The following is a 24,158-nucleotide window of genomic DNA, read 5'->3' on the forward strand; positions in this document are numbered from 1 at the left end:
AGTTCATCAGGAGCATCACCACTACTACCACCACCTCTTGGTCCATCCGTTTGTTGGTCATTGGTCAGTAGTGGCAGCAGTTGCACCACAATGAAGCTGGAACCCCCCGTACCTGTTCCGGTCGACTCGATCCTCTCGTGGGGTTGCGGCGGAGGCGTAGGAGCAGACGACGACGACGACCTCCTCAACGGCAAGTTCAACTCGTGCGACATGGCCGACTCGACGACCGGAAGCAGTTTGCACGATCACCTGCATCACCATCACAACAGCAATTCCCTCTCCGGCGGAGGCAGCGGAGGTGGGCAGCATCACAGCATGGTCGGAGGCAGTTCGGGTAACATGTTGAGTTGCGGAGGAGGCAGCAGCCTGGCAGGATCCGGCGGCCCCATCAATCAGAGCAATAAAGCCACCTTGCTCTCCCTGGACAACCTGGACGGGCTCCTCCTGTCCGGCGCCACCGTCCTGACGACGCCAACGACGCCCGGACCCGGTCCTGGCGGAGGGCACAGCTTCGCAGAGTTGAAACCCTTGGCGCTTCCGCCATTCGAGTACGGAGGCGGCGGAAGTAACGGCGGCAACAATCTCTCCCTGGACGGCTCCCTAAACAGTTCCGGATCCAGTCACCATCACCACATGGGAGGAGGAGGAGGGACGCGAACGATCCTGGACATTAACCTCAACCTGTACAAAGCCAGTCCGTCTGGCAACAACAATAATAACAATAATAACAACAACAACAACAACAATAATAACAACAACAACAATTCGGGCAACAACCTCAACTACTACGGTGGCGGAGGCAGTGGTGAGCCCGTGTCGACGACCACGTTGGTCAACGGCCTGGTCAGCGTCGGTGTAGTCAAGGCGGAAAGTATGGCCGACTACCTGATGAATCCGGAAATCGACGACATCGCCGCCATCATCGGCAACGCCATCGCCGACAGCACAGTGGCCTCGGCGTCGGCGTCCACGGGTGGCGTCGGAGTCGGTGGCGGCGGAATGGGCGGCGGAGGAGTGAGCAACGTGGCCGGCGTGGGTCTGGGCGGAGTTGAAAGCCTGGGCCCGGACATCCGCGATCCCTGGGCAGATATCGACGCCTGGATCGAGAGCGCCTGTTCCACCGTCTACAAGCACGAGCCCATGCTGGAGAGTCCGGCCTCTTCGGTGACTTCGGGCACGTCGCATTCTTCACTGTCTTCCGTCAGTCCAGCATTCGCTCATCCATCGCAGCTTCCGCCCATGAGCTCCTTACAGCCGCAACAGCAGCCGCACAACAGCAGCTGTAGCGTCAGTTCCACCCTGCAGGCGCTCCTGAGTCAAGGAGCGGCGGCAGCCGGAAGCGTAGCCTTGGCTCACATGAGTCAAGATCCTTCCGGCGGCGGAGGCGGTCAGAACAACCTCTCGGTGAAAAGTGAGCCCTCCATGGACATGCCCCTGCTGCAGCGGCGGTTGACGGCCGGCCGAGAACCGAACCTGAACAACAGCGGAGGTAACAACGGGCCCATGGGCGGATTCGTGTCTTGTTCCATGGCTGGCTCATCCAACAAGGAGCTCCAGCAACTGCCACACACAACCTTCCACACGGGTCCCACTCTGAACCACGTGACGACGTCCCAGTTGCCCCATCTCGGCGGAGGTGGCGACTCGAGTGGATGTCACTCCAGCAGCTATCCAGCCACGGCCCGCCGGTCGACGGCTGTCAAGAGCAGCAGTAGCGGCTACAACAACAAAGATTTAAGCGATCTCGACGATCCCATGAGCGGCGGAGGTGGAGGCAGTGGTGGGACGGGCGGTGGCGGATCGGGTGGTCGGTCCAAGCACAAGAACCGCTCGGGCAAAGCCAAGATGACGACGGTGATGACGACAGACGGATCAGGAAAGGAGAAACCCGTTCACCGGTGCAATATCTGCAATCGGGGATTCCTCAACAAGTCCAACATCAAGGTCCACCTTCGTACCCACACCGGAGAGAAGCCCTTCAAGTGTGACGCCTGCGCCAAGGCGTTCCGTCAGAAGGCCCACCTGTTGAAGCACATGCAGATCCACAAACGGATTACCAGAGACTGACCTATATTTTTAGAATTGTTTTTTTGTTTCGAGGAGAAAACACAATCGAATAACTTACTGTATAGCAATCAAACATTATTCATCCCCCACATCATCAGGCATTGAAAGAGATTATACTTTTCGTTCATTCCTTTTATCCCTCCCCCCCCTTTCTCCAGAGATATATACCTAATATAAATGTGAGCAGTGTGTGACGATTATTCTTGAGATGTGTGTGTGGTGTGTGCACCAGGATGCAGAGACAACTCGTCAAATCAGGCTTCCCGGTTCCCAAACTTCCAAACAACTCATGAACGTGGTAGTGTACAAAATAAGTTTTTGAAATGGCTGTTGTGTCATGTCGTGTGTGTCCTTTCCGTCCGCCCACCGACAGCCCAAACGAGTTTTGGCCTTATGTAATTCATTCCTGAAACGTTGCAAGAACAAAAAAGTTTGAAAAAAAAAAGAATTCATTCGATTCAGGTCCTATAAAAAGAAAAACCAATTTAATTTATTTCCTTTTACCAAAACGTGTCACTTCCTTTTGCTCCCATTTCTCTTCTGATACGACCCATTCGGTTTCATTAAACATTTTTGTAACGAAAGAAAACAAAAAAAGACGAAAGAAAACAAAAACGTGACACGAAAAATTTGATACCCAGCCAGCACGAGTTGGAATCATCAGAGAAATTGTATCCCGCCACACCGGAAGAATTCTCGTCTGCTCTCTCGCGGTGCTGTCATGTTGCCCTAAAAAATAATAATTTCCAGAAAATTCACACACACACACACACAACGTTTTCCCTCCACTTTTTTTTTTTCTGAATTAAATCGTGTGTTTTTGTGTACATGTTCATTTTGCATATATTATATACAGAGTAAAAAAATAATAAGAAAACAACAATTTTTTGGTGTGGGTCTGACTGATGCGTGTGCTGTTTGTGTATGCTTTTTTTTCATTTCTTTATTCTCCCGATATTTTTTTTTTCCTTTTCCTTCTTCGTGACACTCGTGCAATTTCCGAACGATGTTCTCGAGTGACTCCTTATATATATATAATTTGCAATTATTATTATTATTTTTATTTTTTTTGGAAACGATAAAATACAGAAGTTGAACGTCTTTCACATCTCAGGAGGACTTCCAACATCGAACAACCAACACTTTATATTAAAAAAAAAAAAGAACAACAACCACAACAGCACTAAAAAGATTTATAAGTTCTCTTTCTCTTTCTTATTTTGCATAATGATTGTAATGGTGCTGTTAAAAGCTTTCTCGCCGAACCCCCCGTCCCACAAAACCCCCCCCCGTCCTCATGGTGTTCTATAAATATTATATACATTATATAAATATTATCTCTTCTTCTTTTTCCTCTTCTTCTCTTCTTTTCCCCCCATCTCTCTCGTAATCATCGGCACTTGTAACATGCACTGGTCACTGTGTTGAATGCGACTCGAAAACAAAAAAAAGACAGTTTATAAAAAATCCAATCGACGTCTCTATGCAAATCAATTCCCGCATTTGAACCGAAATTTAGAGAAACTTGGCACAAAACAAAATTAATTAATTGACTATATAGTAAAATGAAGAAGAAGAAGAAATTTTTTTGAAAAATTGGTCCGAAATTGATTTTTTGATTGGAATCGATAACAATTGGGGCTGGCCCTTTTTAGTTTCCTTTTCAGTGTATGTGACCCATTGTATAATCCACACACTATTTTCTCTCTCTCTCTTTCTATCTCTCTTATTTCCTCGAAAAAACAATTCTATTTTCATCCGTGCTCTAATAAGATCGGTGCTGTATTTCTCCGTATATCTTTCTATGCGGCCCTCCCCCCCCCCCCAAACCCACCCACACTCCCCCGAAAACGAGTTATTATCGATTTATATTTGTATAACACATTGTAATTTTTTTTTCGAAATAAAACAAAAAATGAAATTTTTTTCGTTTACAAAGAAATTGACATGTCTAATTCATTTAGATTTTCAATTAATCATTGAATACCCTCGAAAATGAATTAAATAATAAGATATTCAATTAAAACACACACACACACCCCAGAAGCAGTTGGTTGCTGCTGGTCGATGACCATATTTGTGTGTGTGCCGCGTGTGTGTGTGTCTATATGGGTTGACAACAACGAACGCACCGAACGAGGAAGAGAAACTTTCTAACTCGTAAAAAATTAGGGCGCTCATGGTTTGTTGCTCTCCATCGGGCTCGATTCGTCCTGTATAATAATATAATACATAACATATGGTTATCATTGGCGTGACAGTTGAACACAGAAAAAGAAAAGATAAAAAGATAATATTGTATAGCTGTCTGCTGGATGGATGACAGATCGTCAAAGAGTGAAACGTACCGGAAGGTCGGAGACAGGGTGGTGCGTAATTTGCGCAGTCGTGTTGAAAATTTTATCATCAAAGGGGGATTTATAACTGGAGACCTTTGGTCTCTTTTTTTCTTTCTTTACTTCTTCTCGTCGGTCTGCTGTTGTTCGTGAATGACCTCATTTCTTTTTTTCACTTGTATAGTCAGTTTCCTCGACAGGAAAATTTGAATTCAAGTTGAAAATCCGGATCGCTATATCAGCACAATGATCAATCAAGCGAGGAAAAGACCTCGATTTTATTTCCCAACGTCGAGAATCATTATATTGTGCCTCGCGCCTAGCGTCGCCAGTTTCCCTCCGGGACTTTTGGGGTTTAACTAACTTAAATGAGGGAGTGTGCTTAATACATTTTTGGGGGTTAGGGGTAAGGTTATATATAGGTTAAGTATTTTTTCGCGCAATGTAGGGTCGGTAGGGTGATTGCTTGGCGCTTATTATGGGGTGTAACTGTAATCCAGGAGCACGCCTAAGTATTTTTTTTTTTCGGTTACCTTTTGACCAGTTTCACAACTTGTATCATTTGGATCCCTATCATGTTGGAATTGAAGCCATTTAATGCACCTTTAGAAAGCCGGACTATCTAGGCAACAAATTTTGTTTTCTAATGAAGAGAGGGCAGAATTTTCTTCAACTCACTTATAGATTAGCGAAGTGTGATTTATGGATCAACTTAGTCGAGTAGCCTAGTGAATTTCTTACTGAAGCATTTTAAGTCGCATCCTAATTTATGCAACCAACTCCGCGGATTATCCTCCACGAATAACCAATTCCATTCGTCATCATTTTTCTAAAATCATTTCTCATGACCAAAATGTTAAGCTCTATGTAGTACCGCTTTTCTATTCGAAACTCGGTGTCGATGTATAGCTGTCACAAGCAGGGGTATGGAGAGAAATCGAACAAAGTTTTTATATAGCAAACCGCGATTGGTTGTATTAAATTCCAACTCTTAACACGTAGTTATACAATGCCAGGAATGAGGGAGCAACGCAATGAAGTGAAGCCATGATTTTAAGACAATAAGACTAGTTTTATCATATGAATGCCCTCATTCCAGTTCGCAAAAACGCTGAAATAAGAACAATTTAGAGAAACTGAGTTTGTGTTTCATAACAGTATTTGACACGTTTAATCGCCTTTCTCCAGCGAGAAGCATTTTCATCATTCTCCAATGGCGGCATCTCTTCTTCGGCTTTGGCTTCCTCACCACCAGCAGGGACATCATCTTCACCGATACCCAAACCCAATTTCATCATGTGGTAGATGCGAGAAGCATGGACGTCTGGCTCTTCCAGGGAGAAACCAGATGACAGCAGAGAGGTTTCAAACAGCAACATGACCAAATCCTTGACGGCTTTGTCGTTCTTGTCAGCCTCTGCTTTGACGCGCAGGGCTTCGACGATGGGATGGTCGGAGTTGATTTCCAAGTGCTTCTTGGCGGCCATGTAATCCATGGTGGAGGTATCCCTCAAAGCCTGAGCCTTCACTTCATGATACGCTCCATGTTGACGGTCCAGCCGTACTGGGAGGTGACGATACAGCAGGGAGACTTGAAAATGACGACCATCTCGACTTTCTTGTCCGTTTCTTGTGGCAAAAATAAAAGAATTTCAATATGGAACATGGAAATCTTACATGAAACTGAAATACCCGATGATGGAGAACATGAAGACTAGGATGAGAGCCAAAACGGCAGCGAGAACGATGGACCTGCCGTTTCGCGTCACTGAGCGGATGACGTTGAGCAGCGTCTCCTCGCGGTAGACGACGTCAAACAAAAGGACGGAGAAGAAGAACGAATGGGTGGTGCTGAGTCCGAGGAAGCAAAAGATGAGGTGAACGACGTGGTAGACAATCTCCGTGTCCGTGCAGATTTGTCTGACGCTCCGCTGGAATGTCCCGGCGTTGGCCATGATGCTCAGCAGATGGACGCCCTTCAACACTACCGTGGCGGTGCCAAGGAGCATCAGTGTGGGTTGAGGGCCGGCTGAGCAAATAAGCCGGAGGATGACTGTCATGACGAGAGTCCTAATAACCGACGGTTTGGGTAACGTGATGGCCACAGCGGTGGATAGGAGCATGACGGCCCAGATGAGACCTGAATTAATAAACAAAAAAGATCGTTGAAAAGATGGAAATGGGAGTCACTGTTTAAAGGTGTGCAGACCTGAGAGGTGAGTGCGAGGATCAGGAGCCGGTCCGTCAGTGTCAAACGGGTAAAAGAAGGCGACAATCAAGTTGATAATGACGGCCAAATTGAAGAGGATTTGACTCCAGATGGACATGTGCGAGCTGACCCAAAAGAGAAACGGCTGTCCGCGCAATTTCTTCTGCCATTTCATCTCGTCAAACATGTCGTCGACTCCTTCGAAGAAGGCGGCCACTTTCGATCCCTGGTCGTCGCGCTCCGCCGTGTGGAAGACGCGCACTTTCGTGTCGTTGGTCAAATACTCGCACATTTCCGGAATGGGGAAGACAATCTGCTCCATCGTCCGGTCGTGACGGACAATTTCGATTTGCGCCGTGTGATTGGCGTAGTACTGCAGGGCCGCATCACCACTGACTCCGTCCACTGGCGGCGGTTTCATCAGGGCGGCCAATTCTTTGTTGTGCTGCGCCAACTGGTGGCACAAAATGTAAATGTTGTGGCCGACTTCTTTGGGACTAGTCGCCTCTTCTCCACCGACCAAACTTTTCTGATAGGCTTAGCAGGCAACGTCCACTAATTGGTGAGGATTCATGTTGTACAGGATCCTTTCCGCGTTCTCGCTGTCGCCACGACTCTCCATGACGGCCAGCAACAACTTGGAGGCGTTGTTTTTCAACTCCAAAACAAGATCCATTCTCCGTTTTCCTAAATAATTGATCAAATAATTATTAGAATCAAATGGAATGAAAGGAAATTGTTACCTAATGGATTGATGTCGGTAAGAAGAAGAGCCGTGATGATGTCCAGTCCATTCGACTCGTGAGTGGCGATGCAGTTTTGGTTTTCGTGACAAGGTCCTTGGCAATATTCCGTCAATGTTTCCAGGGTTTGGTTGATGAGGGTGACGTTGTGCTCATTAATGTAGAGGCCGAGCAGACCCAGTTCGCCCGTCGTCGATCCGCAAATGCAGTCGAGGAACATGAGTGTCTCTGACACTAAATTGTAACTGTTTTTGTTGGACTGGGCCCGCAAAAAGTTCTGCAGGTCTCGATTGTGATTCTCACACAGCAACTGCAGGAAGCGGAAGACGGGCAGCATTACCAGAACCTTGGCGGACAACTTGGACTCCATGTCCGAATCAGTTGCCGTAGTTAACTTTAAGGGCGAATTAAATTTATTTTTGTAAGAATTTTAATAAAATCACGAATTCAAGTTTTGTTGTACCGATTTGGGTTGTTGTTGTTGTCTCACCAAGTCCTCCAGCGTCGAGTTGACACTACTCAACGTCGTTGTAGTCGAATCATCCAGCCTGGAGCTGGATACTACAAGTGGAGGACAATCTTGGTTCCTCTACCCATGGGTTCTCTGTGATCAGGCTTGATGGTGAAAGAACCACCAGCTGAAGATTCCCAAACATACTGCTCATCATCATTGTGCTAGGAATGAACTGTCACCTTGTCGGCAACCAGGTAAGCAGAGTAGGAACCCACACCAAACTGACCAATCATGGAGATGTCAGCTCCGGCAGAGAGGGCTTCCACGAAAGCTTTAGTTCCAGACTTGGCAATAGTACCCAAGTTGTTAACCAAATCAGCCTTGATCATGCCGATACCACTAAAGAGAAACAGAACAGTCAAATTCGTGTTCAAATAGGAGGAACTAAATTTCTCAACTTACGTATCCATGAGAGTGAGTCATTCTTGTTGGGGACAATCTTGATTTTAAGATCCTTGCCGCTGTCCAACTTGCTTGGGTCAGTCAGGGATTCATAATGGATCTTGTCTAGGGCATCTGAGCAGTTGGAGATCAACTATAGAAGGTGTTGATAATCAAGCTCATAAGCTGAGCAATCTTGGCCTGGAATGTCAAAGTCTCAGCTTCATCTTCCATTTGAACTTCTCCAGGCATCTAAAAAGGGAAAGGAAAATATTTCAGTAAGAAATGTTTGTCAATTGTGGTAGATTGCACTCACAAATTGAAATTCTACATACTATCTATGGACTTGAGGCATACCAAAAAATGTGTAAATAACCAATTTGTTTGTCTAAACCAGTAGTAAAACTGGTAAAACTTACTTTGCATTTAAACGTAAACAAACAAACCCGACGCTTTTCTGTTCACGTTTGGTGGGGATCTACATGTATACAAGGCCGCCGGGCAGTCGTAAAAACTGCTACCAAATTCGCTTCTTGTTAGGCCTGCAAACTATAGCTTTTGGGTTGACACACATCAAGCCGGGAAAGTGAGCCCGTTCGACTTTGAATCGCTGTGTAAAAAATACAGCTATTAGTATATCTTCATGTGATCCATTTTGAAGACCTTTCTTTGTTTAATCTCTTTCATACAAAAATTTTCGTGATAAGAAACACATTTACGTAAATTTTGTATTAATGTTTAGTGTCGTTTTGAATTTGCAGTTTGAATTGCAGCGGTGGCGTTTCGAAACTGAGCCCCGTTTGACTTAGAATCGCTGTTTTAAAAAATGAATATAGTATATCTTCGTAAAATGTGATCCATTTTAAAGAGATTTCTTTGTTTAATCTAATGCCTACAAAAATTTGCGTGATTGGTGACACAATTACGTAAATTTAAGTGTCTAATTACTGCAATTGAATTTTGCAGTTTGAATTGCAGCGGTGGCGTGTCGAAACTGAGCCTCCTTCGACTGTGACTAGAATCCCTACGGGAAATTATTGGTTTTAATTTATACGTCCTTCGAATTTGGCGCGCTGGGAATTCGATATTCCGCGCATTGAATCCGCGCATCTTGTAACAGGTTCCCATCTCGTCACCTGACGACATTTTCACTTTGTGGTCGTTTCTTGTTTACAATGGGTTGTTATTGATAAACCCAATCTCGTGTAAATTATTTTTTTCCTGGATTTCCATTGCAGTATAACCGACGAATATACATTTCTCTTCCGCAATGGCCACGTACGTTTCACAGTACTCTACAACTGGATTCTGTATGTTGACATTTATATTAACGTTTCCAGTTTGAAAACCAAAGGTGGTCAGTAATAAAGCCATCGTCATTAAAAAAATGGAATGTTTTCTCTCCAACAGACCGAGCACCGGTATCAAAAGGGCTGATGGGAGCTTTGTTCATCACCTGCACAGCCATCCATGTCCCTCTACTGTCTCATCTACGGCTGTACCTCATATGTCAACTGCCAAACACTTTCACGTCTGGCGAGGTATTTCCATCATCTGCTCAAAAAGCCAGCATGTGTGAGGAAGGTGAAAGTTTTTTCATTACACAGTCTTTTGCTAACAGGTGTGGAGGTTGTTTACATCACAAACAGCCTTTCTCGAAACAAAAGATTTAATTTGTGCAGCATTGCTTATATACTACTTCAGGTAATTCCCCTTTTCTGCATATAATATAGAATGAGTGCCCAAACCAACCATCAACCATCTCTGCTTCGTTTTCTTAATTTTTATGTAGAGTGTTTGAAAGACGACTGGGCTCCAAGAAGTTTGCTTCCCACTTGCTTGCCACTAGTCTCATTTCGCTTGGGCTGCAAGTACCAATCATTTTGCTCATCAGATCCACAGGATGGGCCTCATATCACCATGGGCATCTCCCTCCTGGCCCGTAAGTCTCCTGCATCACTTTTCCTTTTTACAGACACATGCAAAAACATCAAATGTTAACCATTATTTTTCTCTCCCAAAAATAAAGATATGGATTGATCTTTCCACTCTTTGTACCGTACCTGTGCGATATCCCGAGAATGACTCGTACACATATCCTTGGGATACCCATCACAGGAAAAACACTGACATATTTAGTAGGTCTGCAAGTGTGCAGCACCTCTTTCCCGACGGCTGTCTCGGCATTTTGCAGCATTGTAAGTGAATTTCGTTTTCCTCTTGGTCGCTTTCATGACGCTCGAGGCGTGACAGACATATATACTTTTACTTGCACAGGCTGCTGGACTGTTGTACAGATGGAACGTGTTGAGGGTTCAAGACTGGCTGGCCATACCCGATTGGCTAGCCCGGATAACAGACATGACCTTTGGCCGATTATTATCCTCATCACCACCCGCCGACGGGCCGATGGGTGCCACGTTGGAAATTCAACGCCAGGAGCAAATGGAGAGGCTTGAACATCAAATGTTGCTCCAACGATCCCGGGACGGACCTCCTCGTCAGGCAAATGAATAATTGTTTTTTTGATATTCCTATATACCCACGCCGAGTCCTCAATTTCCTTACGTATAATACCTGAGACGTGATGTTTTTTGGCCCTATAGAACACGGGGCAAGGCTACGCCGAGCGTCTCGTCGGTCCCGAAATGCAGTGGGGCGAGCAAGGTGCCAACGGACACCCACGGCGCCGCCGAGATTTCCCCAATATCTTCAATCCGAACGGTAATCGAATTTTTTTCCGTTTTCAAGAATGTCTTACCTATTCAACGTCCGTGTTTTCGTTCGGAATTCTTTTTTATTTTATTTTGGGCGTTGACAGAAGTTCGACCGAACGACCCAACACCACCGTCCGAAGAGAACGTGACCTTCTTGACGAGTATGGGCTTTAGCCGTGACCGTGTCATGCGAGCCTTACAAACGACTGGAAACAACGTCGAAGCAGCCACCAATTTACTCTTACAGGAATAGTAAATCGGAGAAAAGAAATTAAAAAAACAACGTCAAAAAAATTAATTCATTATTATTATTTTTTTCAAGTAAACATGAATAATAATCTTACCCCAACCCCCCACCTCTTTATTACTTATTGTGTCGATGTAATTCTATTTTTTTCCGATTCCCAAATTGTGAGGATATCATTGTTTTCATTTTTATTATGATAAAAGAAGAACCATTTTGTCGTGATTCGTCAATTTTCTTTTTTGTTTTGTGAGTTTTTGAAAACTGTTTGTTTACAGGGTGGTAAAACACAGAAATATCAAAATGCAATTCTTCTCTTAAATTCATCTAATTTTTTCTCCTTTTTTTTCTTTTCTTTTTGTGTGTCTAGTCTTAAAAGAATGATTACGCGATATCAAACAATTTTCTTGTCTGGCATCGGGTGAGAAGTGGAACAGCGAAGAGTCAGCAGTTCAGTTCCGCCTCGACACCGATTCCAGCGACGAGGAAATGGTTTCAGATAAAGAAGAAGAAAAAGAAGAAAAAAGGAAGCCAGCATGAAAGAATGATGAGGAACAATTCGACACTTTCTTTCGACTCCCCTCTTCAATCACCGCAGTCTATAGTCTCTCTCTTATCTACATCGGGCGGTTGGGGAAAAAAAAATTGGCCGGCCACGGTGCGATCGTCGAAGAGACCCGACGTCTCAGTCTGTCGAGCGGCGGGACCAACGGCCACGGAATACACAAATGACGTCAACCGACCGAGACCGAGCCATCATCATCATCCCCGAAAAAAAGCTACGGCGAAGGCAATGAGGTAATCGCTGCTTTTTGTGTTGTCCCGTTAAACTATTGGCTGGGCCAGCCCGCCGTCTCAACGGGAGATCGTTTTTCACGCTCAACAAGTCAAGTCGACGACGACCGATCTTTCAAGATGCTGGCCGTCGACTCGCTTTCTTGTTGTAAGAAAAATGTATAGACAACCATTCTACTACTCATTTATTAGACCGGATAGACTTTTTTTTTGGACAAAACGGGCCGACCCGGAATGATTTCAATCCGGTACGCCGGATTTTCCGGTTATTATTCTAAGGCGTTCTATTCATTTCCTTTTTTTTTTATTCTAAAACAAAAAAAGAAAATCGATAAAAACCCCCCCAAAAAAAGAGGAGAAATAGAAAAAGAAGGCCATGCTTGGTTTAGTCATCAAGGATGACCAATAATTTTTTCGTTATTTAGGTTACCGGCACCCCGCAGTTCCGTGTATACCTAAATGACTTTGAAGAAAAAATATAAGAATTGAAATGAAAATAATAATAAAAGGATGTGACCACACAGCAAACACACACACGCACACAGCAATTGAGGAAGGGTTCTATTTAGACGTTTGAATATCATTTAACTCTCGTTATATGGTGTTTGTAATCTACTCTAAGCAATTTCGAAAAATTACCGCGTCGGTTTTTTTTATTAGCGGCTATTGTCACGTCCGACTGGCAGCAGCAGCCAAACATTAAACGATCAAATGGACTCGAATGTTTCTTTTCGTCTACAAGAGCGGTGAATCATCCCTTTTTTCAAGAAAGAAAGAAAATAAAAACCAACCAAAAAGAGAAAAGAGAGTGAAACTGGGTCAATTATAAATCGTGATATAACCAATGCAACTAAGAGAGGCGTCAAATACTCTAAGGAGAGACTGCGCGGAACGTGACCTTCTTGTGTTTCTCGTGCACGGGGGTTCATCTGCCAAAAAATGATCAAACTCCGTAGAAACCTGAAACATGTGTAATAATAATACGGGCGTCCAAAATGTTGAGATAGAGAGAAATTTTCGTTTTTTCATTCTAGATCGTGATATGCCTTCAACAACAAGAGGAGGAACAGAGTCTGTAGATAGACGCAGATGTATATACCTATACCCCGGTTGTCCTCAATTCCATCTGCTGCTGCTGCTGCTGCTGCAAAAAAGAACGAAACAATTTCTCTTCCATGTTTTTATTGCTATTATGCTCAGCAGTTGTGTTTGTTAGTTACCAACTTTTGTGGCTTGTTGCGCGTCTTTTACGCTTCAAATCACAATATGCACGTCGTCCCTCTATACTCTAGACGCTGTGGCTGCTGGAATATTATTATTATTACTACTCAAAAGTAGGTCAAATGAGTAGTCATTATCATTAGCACGGATCGTAGCATCTCGGTAGTTATCGCACACGGCGCCCTCTGCTGATGTTAAATGCTCCAGCACCGCCTTGCGCAGAGAATCACAGCGTCTCTCATCCGCCCGTCTCTAATAATTATGAGCAACACACCAAGTAGTTAACACACAAAATTCCATGTCTGAAATAGGCTTACACATCCAGCAAACGAAAATAATAACCGTTAAAATATTTTTTAAAAAAAGGATAGAGCTGTGTGTATTTATATTTCACACACAAACGTGTCGTTTACTCTTCTCTCTCTTTTGTTTCCGGATGGTGGTTGAAACCCAAAAAATGTTTTCTTATAGCCAACGCCTTTTTCTTTTGTTTCACCGATGATTGATTCAATGAGGTTTCGTTTTATTTCTTATTTTTTCTTCCTGGTTAATGTAATGATTAACAAACCGCCAATCACCATCGATGTTGACTCGACATATTTTTTTGAAATAATCCAAAGTTGTTAACCTCTCCTATTCAGCAACGGCCATTATTCAGCTTGTTACTATTCATTCCAACGGTTCTTATTATTTTTCTTTGATACCCCTGCGTTGGATTATTCGGTGGGGGTCTGATTGATTACGAAATAAAAAGAATCAGCTCGCGGGATGATGGTGGTATAGTGTAGTAGAGTAGTATAGTAGAGGCGCCTTTTTGGATGGTAGTGGTGGTTAGCGAACGATTGTCTCGGGAAAGTTGGCAAGAGAAAGTGCGATGCAATCACGCCGCGAGGGATATGACAGGATTGACGAGTTGCTCGCGGGATTCACGATTCAAAAAAAAAAGAGAACAACAGTTGAGAGTCTCTCTCTTCTCTTCGTTCTGCTGAGAGACATTCATTCTGACAATGTTTCGGAACGGCTGTCGTGTCTGGCAAAGAAAAAAAGCTAGTATACACGCTCCCGGCGAATTATCCCGGGAATCTGGATCGCCAGCGATTCTTAGCGCGTCTCTCTGAACACAAATGCCTTGCACAATACGAACTCTTAGAAACGAATAGAAAATGACGTAACATTCTCTGAATCTTTCAAGATGAATTTTTGTATTGACTGAATACAGAGTGATACAATACAGACACAAAAGCCTTAAGTCTAATTTGCTTATAAGTTTTTAGAGAGTCAAAAAATGGTGGGTGTAGCAGCAGCAGAGGAATTATCGGGAATTATGTAATAAGAGAATCGTTGATCGAACGGACCTATTTTTGAAGTGACATTTAATTGCATTCAAATGTATACCAAATGCGAAAAAACAAATGAAATCACTCGGCCGTCTAATCAATATAACAAATATATATAGACCCATTACTACTTGTACATAATATCTAAACAATTAATGATTCAATCAGAATGTTTTTAGGAAAGCTTAGAATGTTTGGACAAGAGCAACGAGGCGCAACTCACGGCCGCACCCGTGAATAAATGCAACGTCAAATCAAAGAGGCGTAATAATATGAACTGTTCAGTAAGTTGTTGTTAAGTCTTCCAGCCAATCATCGTTTTATTAATTGAATGTGATTGATTAAATAGATGCGAGCACCAATAAGAGCAGGTTACGGATACAACAAATGGGGATGGAGGAATTTTTTAGTTTTTAAAAAAATGGCAATTTCAAAAGAGGAATTTTCTTGTTGGTTTGTTTTTCCAATAGTAAGAAAAAAAAGTAAAAACGATCGCTGGATACCGAAAATGTGTACCGATGACAATTCGTTAATTTTTTGATCGGATGAATTAATTTCTTTTTTTTTGTTTTTTTGTTTGTTGGTTGAGCCGTTTCCACTCCTGTTAGAGACAAGCGGGAGATTCGAACCACACACCACACGGGAATGTACAAGTTTAACATCGTTCAAAATATAGGACACACACACAAAAAAGTTCTTCTTCTTCTTCTGGTAAATTTTTGCTTGGCTATTCTTCTAGGCAAAAAAGCTTTTTGTAGGAGCACCCCCTATGGTAAAGATACTACGTTCAAAGTTTAGCACACTCGATTCTTCTTATTTACTCCTTCCAAATTCGTAAAATTATGACCGAAAGGGCAAGACCGTTTAACATGTTAAAGTTGACTAGTCACCTCTTCGTGGCGAGCGTGAAACCAGAACATGGTGGGGCTTTTTTTTTTTCAAAAAAATTTCGCGCTAGTTCTCGTTTAAGTAGAACACGTACACACGTACACACACATCATCGGAGGAGGGGGGGGGGGAACAAAGCAAGATGATGAGGAAGAATAAAAGAAACAAACAAACAAAGCTAAACCGGATAGAGCCAAAAATAAGAAAATTAAAAATGGGAGTACGTAAACAAACGTACTCGCACACACACATACACTATAGTAGATGATTAAGTACACATATTCCTGCCTGTTTTGTTTTGTTTGTCTTATTTTTTTCTTTCCTTTTTTTTTTTTGTTGGATACTTATAGGGATAGGCGACGATTGACACGACAGGTTCAACGACTAGTCTAGCATGTTACATGGAACGCTTAGTTTTGGTTCACTAGAACAAACATTTTTTCAAAAAACTAAAAAAAAGAAGAAGAAGACGAGGAAAGTTGGAAAAAAATAATAATAAACAGAAATCTAATTTTAGCATAAAATCGACCTGGATTTTTGTCTGTTGGAGTGTTGTTGTTGTTGTAGGATTTTTCTGTTGTTATGCAACGGCGTCCCAGTCGGTACATCATTTTCTACAAGTCGTTTCGTTGGGTTTGCCGCTTTTTTTCTTTTACAAGTTCTGGAAGCCGTAGACTTCCAGGACTCTAATCTCGAAATCGGTTGTGGAAGCCAGCGGCGGATTATTGAATGTCAAGCAGCCGTCGGTCTTGCCATAACGAATGTTTTCGTCGATCCAGATGGCTTGACCTTTCCTGTTGTTTTAAAAATCAATCAATCGAGTGTCTTGAATAGGAGATAACATTTAAATCCTATACCCTCCGCCAACAGTGATCATGTGTCCGTCGGAAGCCATAAAGAGTTCGGCAGCGTGCCGGACGCAGGACGGGCCGTCTGAGGATGAAGTGGCGCTGATGCCAACCCAAGGGTATTTGATTTCGTTGGGTACGAGAGTGAAGACAAACGTCTCGCCCGTTCCAAAATAGCCCTGACGGCCGCCATGAGAATCTTTGGAATTTCGTTCCGCCCACCGACTTGAGCAATAGGCTCCGAATACCTGGATAAAAGTCAAGATTATTCAATACAAAAACACGTTGATTAAACACAAATTGAATTTGATGTTACATCTTCAGTGGCAGTTTTAACGATGAGGATTGTTGGTTCGTGCTGTTCCACCCGGTTGAAGAACGTCGTCATACTGCAGCCGTGCTCCTCGGTGGTGTACAGCAATTCCGGCTGGTACATGGTGATCCGCACCGGAAGCCAAGACCATACCGTCAAGAGCTATAATGAAGGTTAGAGGCGGGAAAATCAACAATTTCAAATTAGCCAAATGTTTCGGTTGAACAAAAAGGCAAACAAGGTGTGCACAGAAACGACGAGGACGATACAAGACATTGTCATAATCAACTCACCGGTTATACATAACGAACTAAATGAAACCAAAAGAAAATAAAATTCAAATTGGTTAATAGAATCAAACAATAACAACAAAACGGTTAGAAAAAAAAAATAATTCTCATCCTCGTAGGTGCAACAACAAAAATAAAAACTGACTAGCAAAATGTCCAATCAGGCAACTCTGCTTGCGGGTGTTAATAGGCGGAGTGGGGATAAAAATCAAATGAGGATAAAAAACGATTACAAGAAATCGTGCCACCGACAGTGAATGGGACTCACGCGATCGTAGTCGGCAGCATGGGAACGAACGCCCTGAATCGGGAACAATCCCAAGGATCGAGACCTAAGACCAGGTGACCTGGAACCCTATCGAACCCCAAACACACCCCCACAACCGTTTCCAATAAGAGCCAATAAGAAAAAGAGAAGAAGAAGAATCGCCAACAACCACGTATTAACATTGTGTCTTTTCCGACTAGTCACCAAAAAACCTTTAGTGTTAAAATGGGAAGAAAACGAAAATGAAATGCCAAGGGGGAATTCACCTCTCGAATAGTCAGCGTGTGTGACATCATTTGGATGTTGACTTGAGACTGGCTGGTGGGCAAGACGTCGCTGGAACGCGACCGAGGCACCATGACGTTCTTGTTGTTGGGCATTGAGGCCGAGGCGGCCGCCTTCGATTTGAGATACATCTCCGTTTTGATGAAGAGTCGATCCATTTCGGACGAACTGAAATTTCGCACTCCGTAGGCCGTTCTCAGTAATTTCTCGGGGCTGCAAGGCAAATTGTGGCAAAAGTCCATCAACGTCGCCTCCACGATCGACTCTTTGTTCAACGCTGGCCCTGTGGAAAAAACCCCAAAATGTGCGTCATTGAGCCAACACTTCAAAAAATAATTGAAATGAAATAAACTTTTACGATCGTTGGGCGAAAGAGAGGTGAGATGCCGATGAAAAAGAATGAGAATGGCCATCCAAACACGGTACATGACTTTCCGGCCCTCGAACATGAAACAATCCATCACGCGGACCTATATTGCGTCAAATACGACATCAATTAAAAAGTTATTCATCAATAAACAAACGAAAATAATCGAATGATACCAAATGTTGGAATGGTAGCTCTTTCAGGATGCAATTCAGCCATTGCTGATGGATGGACTCGAGAATATTGTTCTCTCCCGCCTGTTTAGCGAGGTACGAAACGGCCGATTTCTAAAAAAGACACAAAACAAACATTAACATGTCCCATTTTAATGATTTGTGATGATGTTACAGCGTGACGTCGACACAAAATCATCGACGTTCTCCAGATAGTTTCAAAATGCAATTTAGTCTGCGTAATGAATTTCGTTTTCTTAGACGAGACCATCTGCGAGACGCAGGCGTAGCAGTCCTCCTCTGAAAGACAATTGCCAAAGAAATAACCAAGAAAAGTAAATATCCGAAACAGGATTTTCAAAAACTAATGAATTAATTAATTAGAGAAGTGTCGATAATTAAGAAAAAAGATACCGCTCATGTAATGGAGCAGGAGACAAGTGATGGGGTATAAACTGGGAGCGTACGTGATATCGGGGCACGAATAGGATATGATGTTGACGACACGCCGGGCCACCTGAATGCCCGTTTCGTTTAGATAGTACGACATCTGAAACGACGGCTCCACAAAAGTCGGCAGCGGCCCAGTCTTTGCCACCAAATCTGTCAGGGGCGGGTGAGAATAAAAACAAATAGAAGAGCGGTTAGATTATATTCTCCCGTAGATAAATCTATTCGCTATCTGCTATTAAACTAATCCGCATACCGTGAGTGCCGTAAATCTGTTTGACAGTGTCCCAGTATAAAGAATCCATCGTCGCCTTATCTTTGACGTGGATACTGCAAATGATCTGAAATGAATAAATTATATTAATAATTGGAGGGTTGAATGAGATTGCGGTTGTTCAAAAGGATATACCTGCCAGAGACGAGAGCGGACGCAATCGAACGGCAGCCACTGGTGAAAGCGGATGCAGTTTTTGAGTTCGCGGACTTTTCCCGTTTGAACGATGCGCTCCACCTCGTCGGCCGTCTTGTTATGCAGGTGCGATCGTCTTCTGACTCCCATAAACGATCCCCGGTTGGACTTGCGTCCCAGGGAACTTCTTCCGGGTGAATCCAGGACGGCCGTGCCCGTGATCCGTCCCAACTGGTCCACGTCGACGTACGGCTGGAAAGGGCAACGCCGAGGTGATGACGGCGAGCTGACGGAATGATTGTCCTTTCCTTCCTCGACATCGTTTTCGGCAGGTGGCTCGATCAGATTGGATTCACCTGGTCCCGGTCCCGAATAGCTGACCACTTCGCCCGTCATTGTGTATTTTCGACGAGGACAGAGCGGGAAATAAGATCCGTCGACGGCGAGTCTGTGCACACGAGGAAATGTGTCGTCTAGAATGGAAATTTCAACACGGTATTTAATTGATATGGATGCACATTCAACTCAAACACGTGACCCCGACGTGACACGCATCACGCAAACTTATGATCCAAGAGTCAAACGCACAACCATGAATTACTACACCGAGCGGAGTCTGCTGAGCTAGACAGCTGGATTTCGTCTGATAACCCCACCGAAACACGCTTGCAGCTTTTCACAGTAATCACTGGAAACCGGTTTTAATACAGACGCAATTTCTCCTGAATCACAAAAAAATTTGAAAACCGGCAAATTTTTTTCTGGAAAATCTTATCCCTTCACCGTGACAAAAAAATGTTGGGCGGGTTTTAAGAAAATGAAACCTGCACGCAAGAACGAATTGAAACTCTTGCTCAAACGTCACGTTTTTTTCTGGCGTACGTGCAGAAGCTATATAGAGATATCGTTGGCGGTGTAAAGAATACTTCAAAACATTAACTGACCTGATTGTTACCAAGTTAACGACTAATAGCACGTGGAAGACTGTACAAAGACCCCTTGGGGATGCTTATCACCAAACCCACAATGTTTGCCAACACAGATATACGTCAAATGGTGCAGAGGAAAGTGCAGTGGCTCTCCTCTCTGGGCCAGAATTAAACCACTGAATCCAATTGGTTGTTATTTACCTTATCTCGCACTAAAGAATCTGTAGATAGATTCAAAACTTTAAAACCTCCTATATCCCAACGTAGTTCAAACAAAGCCCAAGCCATAAACACAACTGAGACCGAGAGATTAAAATTGGCAAAAGAATTTGCTTGCACAATGGGCTAAGCAACTGCACTTGCATCACCTATATAAAGTGAAAGGGCCCCCGTAAAGCCTGCCCACCAGAGGCTGAGTTTCTAGAGCCTTGCTTAAAGCTGTACTTGAAGGTCAAGTGAAAATGTGTTAATGGCATTTTTAAGGCTTGCTCGAAACCAAATAGTTTTGTTACGTTCAATCAAAGCAGCCAGCATCACTGGAGAACGAAAGACTCACCTTCGTAAAAGATGTTGTGAGCTGGAACAATTTGAGAACGAGAAACACAGCTGTTGAGATTCCGATAGCTAAAGATGAAATGACCACTTGACAGAAACCCAAAAAGCCAGAGCAAAAATTGTGTGGGTGCGCGAGAGATTTGGCAATGATCAGCGATTATTAGCAACCAGCTCTCCTTTAAGAGTGGGCGACAGCAGCAGGGATCAACCAGGAGAATAGTGCCAACAAGACTTGGATAAAAATACGACCGACTTCAAAGGCGGAAAAGCTGGCGCTGGGCAGGTTGTATATCTATCGTGAATAACTTTGCACTGGCCTAGGAGAATGAAAGCCAAATGTTATGAGCTTTTCTCTAAGAGCTGCCAAGGATAAGACTGTCCCTCTCACCATTTAGAAACGTAAAAATTGACAGTTGCGTCGTCTGCTCGTGACGTAAACAATTCACGGTATCACGCGCCCTCATCGATTTCGGTTGGAACCGATATCGAGTCACGTTACTATAGCTACTCTCACAAACTCTCTATATTCTCAACGGTATCTTATTATTGATAAAATGTTGGTCTAATTTAATTGAGTTTGTTCAGGCAAATTGAATAAGAACTACAACTGCAACGTTAATTGTATACGTCTGATCCAACGAATAGGAATGTGCCCATGAAATTCTCGTATGCAAATTTCTTTTTTGTTTAAAGAAACCGGTTTTTTTCACTGTCTGTTAAACTTGTTTAAACGACAAGTCGACGAGGCCAGTCGAAATTATTTATCGTGAAAAGAAGAGACGAAGTTAATTCAATGTGAAAATAATAACGTCAAGGGCAGCCTAATTTTATTCAATAAATTTGTTAACATCATTATCACTATTTTCTATTGTAAAAAAAAAATTATTTTCAATTTACTCTGTAGATAAAAAGACAATGCCTCGGGTGATTTAAAAATTTTATTTCATTTTTCGAGCTTCCAGGGAATAAAATAAGGCAACTTGCCAATTGATCTGAGATTGGTTATTATCCGACAATGGTCTTTTTTTTTCTCCTTTTTTGTTTAGCACGTACGCACCTTCGGATTACCTTGCATTAAATGACAAGCAGAAAACTATACACATTCTGTAAATAAAAACCTGCAGCACGCCATAGTATGTTTATTGTTTTAAAAATATTAAAATTGGGTAATCATTATATTGTTGCAGACCGTAGGTTTTAATACCTTCCGGCTATAATAGGTTGCAATAAAAGAGCGCAAAAATCTATATATAATTTTCAATTGTGTAATCACCACATGATAATAATTCAACCCCATTTGAAAACCTTTTCCAATTTTAGATCGCTCTTTTCTGTGCTTCACCTTTCAGGGCTCCAAACGGGGACGTATGGAAATCGCGCTACTTATGCCAATGTTTTCCGTAATGAGTCTATGCTCCAAATTTGCGCTCTAATTGAACTCCGTCTATTAATACTGGCCCATTTAAAAGCGCTCGCCAGCAACTAACGTCAGCGTCTTTTCTTTTCTATGACGTCCGTACGTGATAATATAATCCCTGCAACTCTTTAAAAACTCACGACAGCATTATAGTCGGGAAACACAGTGGCAAGGCTGAAACTTCTATCTCCAGGGACACCACTCACGCCCGCTTCACGCCATTTTTGGGATATGGGAGCTGACAACAAAATATACTTTAAAATAGTTTCATTATTTCGCATTATTTCTGTAAGAATAAAAGTATGACCATTCCTGGGAATTTCATTACGTAATAGAATTCATTACTTGGCTCGACTAAAAAATTTCTTTTAAGTAATCTTTTGATCCTGTAACTTCTAGTTGACATCGCAGCTTTCAATTCTTTGTCGTGATGAAAGGGCTAACAAGTATTTTGCGCAATGAAATATTCAGAGATCTGCTGACGTCCGTTCTTAAGTAGTAACTCAAGTATTCGAAGACGTCAAACCACCTTAATACAGGTATTATATTATTGATAAAAAGCGGCTCAATCCAACGTGACAGCAACTGTATCATAAAGCTTATTGTGAATGTTTCACTCTGTATCTAATATTTTATGATGCCTTCATCTCCTGCAAACACAATGTTGCAAACAGATAAGTTTGTATATTGAATTGTGCACGTGCTGTGCGTACCGTAGGGTATCTGATCTAATTCATATCTCTATTCAATCTCCTGCTACATTTCTCAAGGCAACATTTTTTTAATAAAAAGAATCGAACAGATGAATAACCCGAGCGAAGGTCGTATGCCAAATACAATTCCCTTTTATAGAAATGGGCCCTAAATGGATATGAAATTCGGGAAGATGTCATATGTGGCTAATAGCATTTTTTTATAGTGTTCTTCATAAGGTTTTTGAGGAGCAATCAGCCTTTATCCGAATAAAAGATTTTAATAATTATGAGCAGCTTTTTATTTTTTGATAGCTCGGAACTACCTGAACTACGCAAGAAATAATTGCGCTAGCGTCAAATGGTCATAATTAACTAAGCGGATGAGTGATATCTCCCTTTTAAAAATAAGCTGAGGTGGAAATAGTCAGCTGGGAAAATTCGAACATCATGCAGGACGTAAATAATAAAGATTCTGTGCACACCGTTCATAAACATAGCTGAGAAAAGTTATTTTTATCATGTGCTTATTTGGGTTCTCCCCACCCTCTCCCACGGTCGTGGATGGCAGGAGAAGAATGGGAATTATTTTAAGAAATTAGCATTTCCCTTGACTGATATGGCGATGATAAGCTGGAGCAGGGTATAAAATACCATTCATGTCAGTCTCGTAGTATCGCTTTGGCCTAGCCCTTTAATGCCATAAAATGACAACTTCTCAATGTGCGCTAAATTAGATTTAATTTTAAATGTCTACATTTTGATGTAGATGTCTTAATGCACACTTTTCTTGCTTTTGTTGACGGTGGGAAAATGTTGTTCAAGATATTACGCACTTGTATAATATGCTGGCATCTTTAGAATGCAATCTGCTGCATTGACACTTATTCACGAACGTGATTTGTTTTTTAACCGCACCGGTAGTCGTTGCTGATTTCAGCGGTCTGCTCGGCGGTCTTCGCTAGTTTTGCGTGAGTACGATATCAGTTTCAGCGCTTGTTTTAATTTACAGGATAGTATCGCTTAAATCCAGGTAGTTGTTGACTTATTTATTGGCTTTTTAGGTTTTGCCAAAAAATTGCATCAATAAATTTCACAAGCCTTATCCACACGGAAATAAGTTATAAAGCAGAGTACAATTTCAAATTGGTCACTCTCTTTTTCGTCGATGGGTGGGCCGCATATATTCCACCCGGAATTGAAGGTCCTTCCCGGCGTCTATTTGCCTTGGATGCAGAATATCACACAGTCCGATAAATCGATTTTAATTTGAAACTACGTATAAGCCCGAAATGGGAAGGTAGTCAATAATTATCTACCTTCTGAATTCGCGCAAGCTGAGGAGAGCTTCTCGTAGGAGGGTCGAAAGGAAAGATTTCAAGGCTGGATAGGTATGCATAGAGCGGAATTATTGTCAACTGCCGGCGTCGCCCCTTATCTGGACTGTTACAACCTTCGCCAACTCTTTTTGGAAAAGTGATTCGTAGCAAAAAAACAGTTGGCGATGATCGACTGGGAATTTTTCTAACAATAGCCAACCTATACATATCAAAGTGTATATCGTCTTACCAAAGATTTAGACCCTGGCTAAATTCAGACAGCGATTTATTATTATTAACAATGTTGCTTTTATATTCATATACCTATTGTTTGTATTTCGATTTGTAGCCTATCTTGGCTTTAAATAGATTTCCAGTTCATCGCTCGTAT

At 42.7% G+C, this 24,158-nt stretch overlaps 4 protein-coding genes across 12 annotated transcripts; 2 read left to right on the forward strand and 2 right to left on the reverse strand.

Moving 5' to 3' along the window:
• Window positions 1-90: 90 nt before the first annotated feature.
• Window positions 91-4,008, forward strand: LOC124208150 (ichor-like). Its single transcript, XM_046605872.1, has one exon. The coding sequence runs from the start codon at window positions 91-93 to the stop codon at window positions 2,065-2,067; it is 1,977 nt and encodes a 658-aa protein (XP_046461828.1). The 3' UTR covers window positions 2,068-4,008.
• A 1,342-nt stretch (window positions 4,009-5,350) lies between these two features.
• Window positions 5,351-8,741, reverse strand: LOC124208155 (inositol 1,4,5-trisphosphate receptor-like). Of its 4 annotated transcripts, none has more exons than XM_046605877.1 (7): window positions 8,670-8,741; window positions 8,272-8,502; window positions 7,819-8,208; window positions 7,356-7,749; window positions 6,613-7,299; window positions 6,096-6,543; window positions 5,351-6,032 (listed from the first exon to the last, which is right to left on the reverse strand). In XM_046605877.1, exons 5-7 carry the CDS (start codon window positions 7,031-7,033, stop codon window positions 5,531-5,533), a joined length of 1,371 nt encoding a protein of 456 aa, XP_046461833.1. In that variant the 5' UTR covers window positions 7,034-7,299; window positions 7,356-7,749; window positions 7,819-8,208; window positions 8,272-8,502; window positions 8,670-8,741; the 3' UTR covers window positions 5,351-5,530. The 4 variants fall into 4 exon arrangements, with proteins under 4 accessions (XP_046461833.1, XP_046461836.1, XP_046461834.1 ...); XM_046605880.1 differs by having other exon boundaries at window positions 8,608-8,696; XM_046605878.1 differs by having other exon boundaries at window positions 8,586-8,687.
• A 620-nt stretch (window positions 8,742-9,361) lies between these two features.
• LOC124208157 (ubiquitin-associated domain-containing protein 2-like) lies at window positions 9,362-11,520 on the forward strand. The gene is made up of 8 exons (XM_046605887.1): window positions 9,362-9,560; window positions 9,661-9,791; window positions 9,872-9,954; window positions 10,043-10,192; window positions 10,280-10,448; window positions 10,528-10,755; window positions 10,857-10,974; window positions 11,072-11,520. Exons 1-8 carry the CDS (start codon window positions 9,521-9,523, stop codon window positions 11,218-11,220), a joined length of 1,068 nt encoding a protein of 355 aa, XP_046461843.1. The 5' UTR covers window positions 9,362-9,520; the 3' UTR covers window positions 11,221-11,520.
• Window positions 11,521-14,982: 3,462 nt separating this feature from the next.
• LOC124208156 (GTPase-activating protein skywalker-like) lies at window positions 14,983-20,892 on the reverse strand. 6 transcript variants are annotated; one of them, XM_046605881.1, is made up of 12 exons: window positions 20,341-20,889; window positions 18,856-19,328; window positions 18,703-18,787; window positions 18,411-18,599; window positions 18,172-18,296; window positions 18,000-18,110; window positions 17,815-17,926; window positions 17,438-17,739; window positions 17,172-17,258; window positions 16,617-16,775; window positions 16,310-16,548; window positions 14,983-16,246 (listed from the first exon to the last, which is right to left on the reverse strand). In XM_046605881.1, the coding sequence occupies exons 2-12, from the start codon at window positions 19,249-19,251 to the stop codon at window positions 16,105-16,107; spliced, it is 1,947 nt and encodes a 648-aa protein (XP_046461837.1). In that variant the 5' UTR covers window positions 19,252-19,328; window positions 20,341-20,889; the 3' UTR covers window positions 14,983-16,104. The 6 variants fall into 6 exon arrangements, with proteins under 6 accessions (XP_046461837.1, XP_046461841.1, XP_046461838.1 ...); XM_046605885.1 differs by lacking the exon at window positions 17,172-17,258 and adding an exon at window positions 19,800-20,005 and having other exon boundaries at window positions 20,341-20,856; XM_046605882.1 differs by lacking the exon at window positions 20,341-20,889 and adding an exon at window positions 19,800-19,979.
• Between the last annotated feature and the right edge of the window lie 3,266 nt (window positions 20,893-24,158).

The sequence above is a fragment of the Daphnia pulex genome, chromosome 11 (assembly GCF_021134715.1).
Source record: "Daphnia pulex isolate KAP4 chromosome 11, ASM2113471v1".
Taxonomy (NCBI): Eukaryota; Metazoa; Arthropoda; class Branchiopoda; order Diplostraca; family Daphniidae; genus Daphnia; species Daphnia pulex.